General features: G+C 41.3%; 1 protein-coding gene across 1 annotated transcript in view; it reads left to right on the top strand.

Annotated features, from left to right (window-relative positions):
• The window catches only part of LOC308081307 (cytosolic phospholipase A2 gamma-like), a 147,220-nt gene that overhangs the window by 90,645 nt on the left and 43,331 nt on the right, over positions 1–13,244 (top strand). Inside the window, exons 7-9 of the mRNA XM_080457690.1 lie at positions 4,781–4,936; positions 7,072–7,132; positions 12,069–12,158. Of these exons, the coding sequence (XP_080313816.1) occupies positions 4,781–4,936; positions 7,072–7,132; positions 12,069–12,158 (307 nt within the window). The remainder of the gene's footprint in view (positions 1–4,780; positions 4,937–7,071; positions 7,133–12,068; positions 12,159–13,244) is intronic.

Raw genomic sequence — 13,244 nt, forward strand, 5'->3', positions numbered from 1 at the left:
TGAGGACATCTATGGTCAAATGCAGATGAGATAATGGATAGACATGATGAGGTTAAGGTGTCAGATGAGAGGGAGGGGAAGGAATCCTGGGAGGGTAGAGAGGAGAGTATATGTGGTCGAGAGAGTGGAGGGGTTTAGGGACCTTAGGTTACGTCGAGTGGTGACGGTCTGAGTGTGAGCTGGTTTAGGTGGGAGAGTAGAGAGAGAGAGAGAGAGAGAGAGAGAGAGAGAGAGAGAGAGAGAGAGAGAGAGAGAGAGAGAGAGAGGGAGAAGGTTATGAAGTGGTGATCAGAGATATCTAGAGGAGTAACAGAGAGGTTAGAGGAAGAGCAGGCTCTGGAGAACACGAGGTCCTATACATTACCAGCTCTATGATTGGGAGGAGAAGGAGACAGGAAGAGGTCAAATGAAGATAGAAGAGACATAACAGGAAGATACGTACTTCTCTGCATTAGGTTTAGGTTGAAGTCACCCAGTAGAAAGGAGCCAATTAGATAATCTAGTTCTTCCAGGAAGTTCCCAAGTGTCCCTGGGGGGCGATAGAGCACAATGATGGTGAGAGGGACAGGATGTGTTATTGATCACATGACTATAGATATAATGTGTACCGATTTGCGTGATATTTGGACAAAATCTGAGTTAAAGGTAGGGTAAGTGATTTTCTTTGGTTAAAATAAGTGTTAAATAGCTCTATATTCTGATAGCACTCATCGCTATAGAGTGTTTGTTCAGTAAAAGGAGTCTCCTTGTCTCTCCAGCTCTTTATAAAACAGAAACTGCATTTTTGTTTCAGTTTCAGTTTCATTTCCAATTTGATCCAATCAGGATAGAGAACTCAATCAGGATATAGATTAAACAAGTGAAATTGGAAGTGATGACACTAAGAAATGCGCAGGCAAAATTGGAACTGGAACACTATAACAATGAAGCTTAAAAATGGGCACTTTCTCCTGATTGGCTGAGATTTTGACACCTACCGGAAAATGTATTTTCTGTTTATTAAAGAGCTGGAGAGACGGGGAGACTCCTGTTACTGAACAAACACTCTATAGCAATGATTACTATCAGAATATAGTGCTTTAAACTTTTAACAAAATACTTTTTGTTTTAACCCAAAGATATATCACTTACCCTCAGTGGTGGAAATGGCCTGGATTCGCTTTGGGAACCCTACTTGTCACACATGCACGCGCGCGCATGTGTGACCGCGTGCGATTTTTTGCGGTTAATTTCGCGGATTTGGGTACTTTATATTGTTTTTTTTGTTACTTTATTTCGGCTTTAGGGTTAGGGTTAGGGTTAGATTAGGGTTATGTTATTTAATTATTATTTTTTTGCGGTTAATTTCGTGGATTTGGGTACTTTATTTTCGTTTTTTTGTTACTTTACTTCGGGTTTAGGGTTAGGGTTAGGGTTATGTTGTTTAATTCTTATTTTTTCGATTGGGTGCCCCTGATTACTCAATAGAAATACCTTAAAATTATACTCGAGTACAGTACTTGAGTACATGTACTTAGTTACTTTCCACCACGCACTCTCATTACTTTTTGCGGTTAATTTCGCTACTAGTTACTTTCCACCACGCACTCTCATTACTTTTTGCGGTTAATTTCGCGGATTTGGGTACTTTATATTGGTTTTTTTGTTACTTTATTTCGGGTTTAGGGTTAGGGTTAGGGTTAGATTAGGGTTATGTTATTGAATTCTTTTTTTTTTGCGGTTAATTTCGTGGATTTGGGTACTTTATTTTCGTTTTTTTGTTACTTTAATTCGGGTTTAGGGTTAGGGTTAGGGTTATGTTGTTTAATTCTTATTTTTTCGATTGGGTGCCCCTGATTACTCAATAAAAATACCTTAAAATTATACTCGAGTACAGTACTTGAGTACATGTACTTAGTTACTTTCCACCACGCACTCTCATTACTTTTTGCGGTTAATTTCGCTACTAGTTACTTTCCACCACGCACTCTCATTACTTTTTGCGGTTAATTTCGCGGATTTGGGTACTTTATATTGTTTTTTTTGTTACTTTATTTCGGGTTTAGGGTTAGGGTTAGGGTTAGATTAGGGTTATGTTATTTAATTATTTTTTTTTGCGGTTAATTTCGTGGATTTGGGTACTTTATTTTTGTTTTTTTGTTACTTTAATTCGGGTTTAGGCTTAGGATTAGGGTTATGTTGTTTAATTCTTATTTTTTCGATTGGGTGCCCCTGATTACTCAATAAAAATACCTTAAAATTATACTTGAGTACAGTACTTGAGTACATGTACTTAGTTACTTTCCACCACGCACTCTCACTGTCAGCGTTAGATTAAAATTACTTACTCACCTTCTGCAAAGATTGTCTTGGTTTCAGAGAGCAGAGCATGGTGGTAAATATGAACTTTTGCCCCAAACTTTAAGTCTTTATATTCCCTATGTCCACGTCGGTGTGTTGCTGTTGTTTACTAGGAACGTAGTCAAGCAAGCGGCCACAGAAGTCTGTTTCCTTTCAAAGCGATGTGCATTTCAAAATAAGTCTATACTTGAGATGTGTTAAATTCAACACACGTTTTATTTTGAAATACTACTGGAAATAGAAGTAACCAGGTAGCCTAGTTGAAACTACTTCTCACGCTATTTTTTCCTGGAGCCCTGGAGGGTTAGGATTAGGATTTGACATTTAGAGGTTAGGTTTAGGCTGATGGACTTAACGCCTTGCGAATTGTAACCACTTGCACCAGAATCCTAAAAAATTGGGTTTGCTACTCGACAGTCCACACCCAGGGGTTAATCAAGGTGATCACTGAAAATCTCACCTGGGCAGTACACACAGCGAGTGGTGAAGAAAGCACAACAACGCCTCTACTTTCTCAGAAAACTGAAGAAAGCTGGCATGGGTCCAAAAGTCCTAAGAGCTTTACACAGAGGCACCACAGAGAGCATCCTGACTGGCTGCTTCACTGCCTGGTATGGCAGCTGCAACGAGCTCAACCACAAGGCAATGCAAAGGGTTGTCCGGACAGTCGAACACATCATCGTATGTGAACTCCCCCCATCCAAGCCCTGTATGAAGAACACTGTGTCAGCAAAGCACAAGGAATCATCAAAGATCTAAACCATCCCAACCACAGACTAAGATGTTGCTGCATGGAAAACGGTTACGCAGTCTCAAAGCTACTAGCAGATAGACTGCAAAAAAAGTTTCTTTCTCTGCAATACGACGTGCAGCTCTATTGTCTCCGCCAAGCCGAAAGGCATGGCAAGAAAGTATGTTTTGCCCCCTGTTCGTCCGTGTGTCCGTGTGTCTGTGTGTGTGTGTCATTGTCAGTCCGAAAGGCCGAAAGAGAGTATGTTTTGCCCCCTGTCCGTCCGTCCGTGTGTGTGTGTGTGTGTGTGTTTGTGTCCGTGCGTCATTCTGTCTGTGTACAGCTAATCTCCGGCACTGTTAGCTTGATCACAGCGAAACTGTGCATACACACTCCCTGGATAACACAGCAGAACATCTGCCCCAAATGTTTCACATGGGCCTTTTTTAGCGCCACCAGGAGGCAGATTTGTGCAAAACACATTTTTTGACAGTACTCCTACAGATTTTGTCCACAAATCGATACACAGTATCTCTGTAGTCATTAGATAAAATTTGTCTTTTAGATTTTTCATATTCCATCCTGATTGGCTAAAATTGGCTTCAAAAGTTTGCAGGAGTACTCCGTTTTGAACACAAGGTCTCAAATCATGAACACAGCATGCAATTTCCGTGAAATTTTGCAGACACATTCACATTAGGCCGAGGAAGAAATGCCACTTGAACATTTTCAAATCAGCCTCATGGTGGCGCTATAACAAGCCGATTCGTGTTTTGCACCGATCTGTGTAAAACTTTGTATGCACACTCTCTAGAGGCCAAGCAAAAACCTTTGCCCTGCATTTTTCACATTTGCCTTTAATAGCGCCACCAGGAGGACTTATGTAAAACACATCTTTTGCTATTAAGCCTAAAGATTTTGTCCAAATTTCATGCAAATCGGTACACATGATCTCTATAGTCATGTGATCAAGACTGATTTGTTTGATTTTTCATATTCCATCCTGATTGGCTAAGATTGACATCTAAAGTTTGCAGAAGTGGCCCATTTTTAACAAAATGCCACAAATCATGAACGCAGCGTCTGATTGCGGTGAAACTTTGCACGCACATTTGCACTGCGTTGAGAAACAAATGCCACCCTTTTAACATTGCCCTACTATAACGCCACCAGGAGGCTTTCTTTTTTATATTACTTCTACAAATGTTGTCCAAACATCATGCAAATCGGTACACATTATCTCTATAGTCAAGTGATCAAGATGGTTCCGTCCGATTTTTCATATTCATCCTGATTGGCGAATTCCAAACATTGCTGGCCCACAATAACCTACCTGATCTGGCGGAGACCTGTGCTCCGAGGAGCACTTTTTTAGTTTACATCTGTGCTTGTGCGTTCACACTGGCAGCTACAAAGATACAGGCTACCATTTAATTTCAATGGAAGCCACTAAGCCAGTGACATGAGGATACAGAAATACATCCAACGTTTGTAGCTGTTACAAAAGCTACAAAAAAGTTGAGCTGGCTTCAACTTCAGCTACAAAGATACAAGGCCACCCATATTTAGTGTAGCTTTGTATCTATCTGCCAGTGTGAACGCAGCATTAGGGTAGGTTTAAAAATGATGCATTTTTCTGATGTCCTCACAAGTACTATAATAATACAAACAGCGTGCGTGTGTGTGATGACATTTCCCCTATAATTTCAGTTGGAAGTACTACTGCTGTGGGTCGTCTGACCTGACCCTGTCTGATTGCATGGAAACAAGCTATGTCAACAACTGGGATGAACAGTTCTACTGGGAGCTCCCTGCAGCGAGGTACTACGTGACAGGTGTCATCAGCGTCCATAACAATGACAAAGAGTGAGTACATTCACAGCCATGCAGTTTTGACTTGGTCTCAGGAGTCTTGAAGGTTTGAGTTTGGGAAATGTCCACAGCCCATATAGACCAATTCAGAATGTTTGTAAATGGGTAGAGGGTATTTCCGTGTGGATATGCCACAACCCCAGCGTCCCTGCACAGCCCTCATGTGTATATTAGTCTTGTTCCCCAGTCAGTCCTTGTCGGATCATTGTTTGTTGCATCCTTTGTCTGTAAGGTCCTATGTTCACCTTTATTAAATTCACAATCATGGGTTTTGAACACTATTCTGCCTGGCAGTCCTGCATTTGGGTTCTCACCACACCACCAGATCATGACAGAATGATCCGACCAGACTGGACCCAGTGGACAGCACCCCACACCTGAAGTCATGATGTCCAGCACCGCTTCGGCCCCTGTTTCTACATCCCTATGCCATTGGAAGTGGAAGAATGCTCCGGGGGGTTTCAGCCCCTTTTCCTGACGTTTGGACTCTGTCTATTTCCCGTCTGCAGTGGAAGAATGCTCTGGGGGTTTCAGCCAAGGAATTTATTTTAAAAGGAAGAGACGCCATTGTCATTTTCTCTATCCTGCAATTCCAGACGGCCGATTCGTCGCACTGGGTGGCAGACTCACACCGGAAGTTCAGTGAAACAACTATGGAGCCTATGAGAGCCGGCTGGACAGCTTATGAACAAACACTATTTATGAACAATTGAGACTTTATAAAATACTCTGCTCAGGAAAATAAAATAAGACATAACACATTGTTTTCTACTGTGTTGCTTTTCGGTGTGTACACTGTATAATTCTATAGAGGTATCTAAAGAGCACAAAGTATGTTTCTGAACGGCCAAAGTACCGCAAGACTGTCCCCCATTTCCTTTCTGGCGACCACATCTCGCGATACCTCCGAGACAGAAACGATACCTGCCGCTGTTTAGATGCCCCAATACAATTTTATACTGTGCACATCGAAAATCAAGTGAATAGAAAACAACCTGTGATATGTCTTCTTTTATATTCCTGAAACGATTATATGACAAAGGTCGCAATCATTCAGAAATAATGTTTGTTCATGAGCTGGTCCAACCGGCTCCATCCACTGCAATGTTTATAATCGAACTTCCGATGTGATGTTTGCCACCCATGAATGTCATGGCTCATCCCAGAGTTATAATATATCTAGAGTGCGGACTGCACGACTCTTCCTTTCAAAACCTTCCTTGGTTTCAGACCCTTTCCCTAGCCTTTGGACTCTGTTTCAATGTTCCGTTCCTGTTTGGCGGTGGAAGAATGCTCCGGGGGTTTTTTGCCCCTTTCCCTGCCTCGCCGCCAGTGTCAACCTGAACTCTCATTTTCAGCACACTCTATGTTCCTCTCGTGTCCCTCTTCCTCTGGGACATTGTGGGACATCAGGAGCCGTCCCTATAGGGGGTGGGGGTACTGTCACAGTCACAGACTATGTCTTGTGAGGTGTGAGGTGTTGTGTTTCTATGTTATGTTCTTGTTCTAGTTGTTTTGGTTCTATATTCTTGTCTTCCCCAGCTGTATCTCAGTATTGTTCCCCAGTCAGTCCTTGTCAAGTCATTGCTTGTGTTGCATCCTTTGTCTGTAAGGTCTTATGTTCACCTGTTCACCCGTATTCAATTCCCAATCATGGGTTTTGAACACTATTCTGCCTGGCCTGTCCTGCATTTGGGTTCTCACCACCAGATCGTGACACTTTTGGCACAAATGCGTGGACAGCAATGCAAAACACGCCATCCAAGTTTCCTTTTCATGTAGGCATTGTCTTTTTTAATAAGACTGACAAAATTAAATCCTCCTATGGGTTAATTGTTAATCACCAAGTTTGCGAGAGAGGGGGGGGGGTCGAATAGCGAGTGTGGTTCAGCCAAACTTTTACTTTTAAAGTACTTAATATTGTAACTATTTTAAGAACTGAACAATATGTTTCAAGTGTTTCATGTTCTTAATGTGTTACTACTGTATCAGGTCAAAAAGGTAAGAGACTTTTATTATTTCAAAACTGACACATATTTTTTCTTTGTAATTCATGAGACTGTAGACTGCAATTGTAAGATTCATGTTGAGGAATGATGTGATTGTCTTTGTTTCTTTCTTAATGGCAGGGATCGTCGCTGGAAATTCCAATACTGCAGACGCATGGACTCTCCTTCCACAGTCAGACAGGTATAACACGCCAATTAGTAGGGGGCACTAAGTGAAAAATCGTTACGCGGCGGATAAAAGCATGAAATTTGATACAGATGTCCCTTGGGTCATCCTAAAACATCCTAGAAGGGGTGCCCAAAAAAATCTTAAACAGGAAGTGAGTTATGGACAAAATCCAAAATGGCCACCTAAACCGTTGACCGTTGACTCAAAAGACACCAAAAGAATCTCCAAAAAGCATAAAATTTGGCACACATGTCCCTTGGGTCATCCTAAGACATCCTAGAAGGGGTGCCCAAAACAATCTGAAACAGGAAGTGAGTTATTGACCAAATTGAAAATGGCCGCCTAGTGTTGTCGATTGACTCAAAAGACAACTAAAGAATCTCCAAAAAGTATAAAATGTGTCACACATGTCCCTTGGGTCATCCTAAGACATTCTAGAAGGGGTGCCCAAAAAAGTCTTCAACAGGAAGTGAGTTATTGACTAAATTGAAAATGGCCGCCTACAGTGTTGGCGATTGACTCAAAAAGCCTATAGAATCTCCAAAAAGCATACAATTTGGCACATATGTCCCTTGGGTCATCCTAACACATCCTAGAAGGGGTGCCCAAAATAATCTGAAACAGGAAGTGAGTTATTGACTAAATTGAAAATGGCCGTCTACAGTGTTGAAAGATGATGCAAGATACCTAAAGAATCTCATAAAAGCATGAAATGTGGTACAAATGTCCCTTGGGTGATCTGAACGCATCCTACAAGGGGTGCCCAAAAAGGTTTTAAACAGGAAGTGACCGCCTAAAGCAGTTGACACAAAAGAAAACATAAAGGGACGTCATAAAAGTGTATAATTTGGTACGTACATTGAGTGCTTCTTAATATATCCTAGAAGGGGTTATTTATTTGTTTGTTTGCTTGTTTATTAAACTTTTTAGAAAGGGACCATGTTGAAGAAATTCTAAATGGCTGTTTAAACAGTTGACCATGGCAGTCTGCATATTATGCAGACTCAATACGACAGGTTATGCAGTGCATAACCTGCCGTATTTTGTAGTCTACCTTCTGTTTTCATTTCTACATCACTTGTTTATTTTACTTTCTGCATTATTTTTTTATTGTACTCTTTGAATCTTCTTTATTTATCTAACTCTCTGCATATTCTTATTTATTTTACTCTGCATCTTATCTTACTCTGCATATTCTTATTTTACTCTCTGCATCTTATTTATTTTGCACTCTACATCTTCTTGCTTGTTTTACACTCTATCTTCTCATGTATTTTCTTCTTACTCATCGTAATCATTACTGTTTTTTTGTGATTAGTGTTTCGTAACTACATGTATTCATGTGTGCCATTTCGCAATTACCAGCACATTGGCATAATGCTCTGCAAGGTAACCCAGCATCCCGGCATCTACACTTTCTCGAACAGAAGGGCTTTGCAGCCACACTTGAGTTCTCTACAAACTTAAGCAGCCTCTGGCAAGAGTGTCCATAAAGGTGTCCACGATTCAGCGACTTTAATCCATCCATATTTGTCAGGAGATGGTAGAGATTACATAGCTTTCAGGCTTCTGGACCAAATGCCAGATTGGCTGCTCGATTTGAATATTGTAGCAGTGCAGCCCGTGTGGGAGGAGTGTTTTCCATTGAGAGACTATTAACACTTTGTTTGGCACCCCTTAGGATGCATTCAGATCACCTAAGGGACATTTGTACCAAATGTCATGCTTTTAAGAGATTATTTTTTATGAGTGTCTTTTGCATCATCTGTCAACACTGTACATGGCCATTTTCAATTTAGTCAATAACTCACTTCCTGTTTCAGATAATTTCAGGCACCCCTTCTAGGATGTCTTAGGATGACCCAAGGGACATGTATGCCAAATTGTATGCTTTTATGAGATTCTTTAGTTGTCTTTTGAGTCAATGGACAACACTGTAGGCGGTCATTTTCAATTTCGTCAATGACTCACTTCCTGTTTAAGATTTTTTTGGGCACCCCTTCTGGGATGTCTTGGGATGACCCAAGGGACATGTATGCCAAATTGTATGCTTTTATGAGATTCTTTAGTTGTCTTTTGAGTCAATAGATAACACTGTAGGCGGCCATTTTCAATTTTGTCAATAACTGAGTTCCTGCTTAAGATTTTTTTGGGCACCCCTTCTAGGATGTCTTAGGATGACTAAGAGGACATGTGTGCCAAATTGTATGCTTTTATGAGATCCTTTAGTTGTCTTTTGAGTCAATCGACAACACTAGGCGGCCATTTTCAATTTAGTCAATAACTCACTTCCTGTTTCAGATTCCTTTGGGCACCCCTTCTAGGATGTCTTAGGATGACCCAAGGGACATATGTGCCAAATCTTATGCTTTTTGGAGATTCTTTTGGTGTCTTTTGAGTCAACGGTCAACAGTTTAGGTGGCCATTTTGAATTTTGTCCATAAATCACTTCCTGTTTAAGATTTTTTTGGGCACCCCTTCTAGGATGTTTTAGGATGACCCAAGGGACATCTGTATCAAATTTCATGCTTTTATCCGCCGCGTAACGATTTGGCCATTTTTGGTGGTTAGTACCCCCTACTAAATGTAGAGGGTTCTGGGTGACTCTGGGCCCTCTAAAACACCATTCACACTGAGCACAATAACTATAACTTAAACTATCTTACTATAAATGCACCGAATCTGTGTATGTCTGTCTGTAATCCACATATCTCGAGAACCGTTCAACCGCCTGACTTCAAATTTGGGGAGAAACTGACTGAATATTAATGATAAGCAAGAAGGCAAGGTATTTGTACCAGCGAGTAGTTGTGGTGTGGATGCTGCCGTCCATTTGAGTTATAACGATTGTTTAAACAACATATTTATACTATATTTATGCAATTATAAATGTAGCCTATGAATGTACTGACCGAGCCTGCCCCGCAGCTAGAAAAATATGTTACAAATTCGGCTAAGATACAATCAAGTGTCCGGTCAAATATTCACTGCGTTTAATGGAATGTTAAAGGGATATTTCACACTCAAAAAAACTTTGGGTCATTTTATTGTCTACTCAGGCTTTTGAGAGCCCCCCAGACCGTTTTTAAGTTGCTTGATTCAGTATTTAGATATTTGATATTCATTTTATCAGACACGCCCCCTTCCTATACAAACCCATTATAACTTCAAAATCCATTTTTAACATGTTAAATTCATCAAAAACACCCGTCATTGGTTCTGGTGACTCACCCTGCCCTCTTAATACGCGAGGGGGCCGTGTTTTTTCGATTACTTTTTTCATTTATTTTTTATATTTCTTTGGGAAAATGAAAAAAAATCAATACAATAAAAAAATACAATAAAATAAATGAAAAAAGTAATCGAAAAAACACGGCCCCCTCGCGTATTAAGAGAGCAGGGTGAGTCACCAGAACCAAGGACGGGTGTTTTTGATTAATTTAACATGTTAAAAATTGAGTTTGAAGTTATAATGGGTTTGTATAGGAAGGGGGCGTGTCTGATAAAATGAATATCAAATATCTAAATACTGAATCAAGCAACTTAAAAACGGTCTGGTAAAGCCTGAGTAGACAATAAAATGACCCACATTTTTTTTTAAAGTGAAATATCCCTTTAAGTCATCTGCAACCAGCAGAAGTGGAAATAACGACACCTGCTATAGGGCATTAATGAAAACTGCAGGGAATTCAGCACTTCCTTATTGGCTTCATTTTCAGTGGAGCTTCCTTGCAATGTATAATAGCGGCATAAGGTGAAAATGATCGATCGCTTTGTAACTCAGGGTAAGTTTAATTTTTGTTCATAAACAAAGGCTCTGATCTGAAGCCATAGTTGATACACAGACACAAAGTAATCCACACGGCAGTAGAAAATACAAAGCCACAGGTCTCGACAATATTCCCTCCAAATTTCTAAAAGACTCAGCCGCTTCCATTGCTCCAATCATTACTCACATAGTAAACCTCTCCATCAAACAGGGACGGTCCCAAGTGACTTAAAAAAAGCAAGAGTGACCCCTCTGTACAAAAAAGGAAACCAATTAGACCCCGGCAACTACCGCCCTATTTCTATTCTTAGCTCCATCTCGAAAGTCATGAAAAAAATAGTTTATGAACAGGTTGAAAAGTATCTTGCGGAAAAAAAATCTAATTTACAAATTCCAATCTGGTTTCAGAACATCCCACTCCACTGACACATGCCTCCTTTACCTTAATGACTATATCAAACAAGATGTCGACAAGGGCAAATATTGCGGCATGGTCATGCTGGACCTCCAGAAGGCCTTTGACACTGTTGATCACCCAATTATGAACGATAAGCTAAAAGCAATAGGTTTTGATGATACGTCAGCGAGCTGGATGAGATCCTATCTGGAGGGGAGGGAACAAGTGGTGGAAGTCAACGGAACCCAGTCCCCCCCCCCCTCCCAGTGACTTGTGGAGTTCCGCAAGGAAGCATACTTGGACCTTTACTGTTGCTGATATATGTGAACGATATGTCTTCAGCCTGCGACTGCAAGCTGTTCCTGTTTGCAGATGACTCGGCTCTGCTGTTCTCGGACAGGGACAGGCTGCAGGTTGAGAGAACTCTCAGCTCTGAACTTAGCAAGGCTGTGAGTTTCACAATCAAAGCAGGTGATGATGTTATCTCAAGAAAGGAGGACATTACCTACCTGGGTTCCATCTTGGAGGCTAACCTCACCGATGATAAAATGGCCGAAAGAGTGATCAAAAAGGTCAACCAAAGAACACGCTATCTGTATAGGATTTCCCCTCTAGTCAGTAAGAATACCTTGAAGATTCTTGCAGGGGCCCTCATACAAGGTCATTTAGATTATGCATGCCTCACATGGTATTATGGTGGGAAAAAATCATATAAACCCTGAGGAAGACTGTATTGTCGTGGCTTTGACCCTCTAATTTTGTGTTTTTTCATTGGTTCCTAGGACTTGGGGAGCAGTGTGAGCCTATCCGCCAGGCTGGAACGGCTGGGAGGCGGAGATGGAGGTCTTCGCCACGCCGTAGCGGCTGAGAGGGTTTGTATGGAACGCTTTGACATGTGTGGGCATGTGACATGTGTTGGCAGTCACAGCCTACTTTGTTTATACTGGCCATACGTTTGGTTTTTCTGAATTCCTGCAGAGGCCAAACCATCTGCATCTAATGCCCAAGTTTTCAGAGCGGGACCCAGAGGCGTTTTTTGTGCTGTTTGAGCCCATAAATGGTTAAATCTGCAAACACTGTACGAACAGACCGATGGACGCATGATTTCTGCCCGATTCAGAGTTCAGGAAGATGGACGCAGGACTGATGTTTTTAAGCATCAGTCCATTCTTTATTTGTAGTCATCATCATGTTACAGAGCAGCAGAATGCCTGCTGCCCAGGTTCCTCCCTCACACCCTCAGTTCCCCTCATCTTTATCCTGCCAGGAGCAGTACACAACAAGTAACATTATGGTCATTCCTTACATGGGCATGGGCCTATTGTATAGTTGACCCCCACAATGTTTATTTACAGGATTCCCCCATCGGCACTTTAGGGGGATGTACAGTTTTAGAATATCTTGTAAATAGATTGGTGTAAGACAACTGTTGGCAAGGAACTGATACAGGTAAAGGTTCTCTGAGAATCAGCTGTTGTTCAAGAGATGTTTCAGGGGGGTAGGGGGGGTAGGTTAAGACTTAGACAGGGGCCATTTTCGTGTGCATGTGTGCATGCGCACACATGCACCCGCTGGATTCAGTGTGGATTCAGTGTGCATTCATTGCCCTCTAGCGTTGGTTCTACAGAATTGCCTGGGGGCGGTGAAAACAAGCGCCCTTTTTCCAATTTACCTGGAATGCCAATTTACCTGTAACATATATATGTGATTTTTTTCCAGAGGTAGGCATAAAGAAAGTTCCCTGAACCACTATGCAATGCTTGGTCTGTCCGGCCTCTTCCAGGTCAATGCTATTACTCTTTTAGCTTGTAAAAGACAAATATTTTAACCAAAACTCTCTCCAACACAGACATGGGAGGGGCCAGCATGGAATGATCCTGGTTAGCTCCAATAAAGTTCCTCAGTTTCAAATATTTGAAAAAATGAATACGGGGAATATAATTTTTAGTGACGAGCTC

This window comes from Gymnoscopelus braueri (assembly GCF_963280865.1).
Source record: "Gymnoscopelus braueri genome assembly, contig: SCAFFOLD_154, whole genome shotgun sequence".
In the NCBI taxonomy this organism is placed as follows: Eukaryota; Metazoa; Chordata; class Actinopteri; order Myctophiformes; family Myctophidae; genus Gymnoscopelus; species Gymnoscopelus braueri.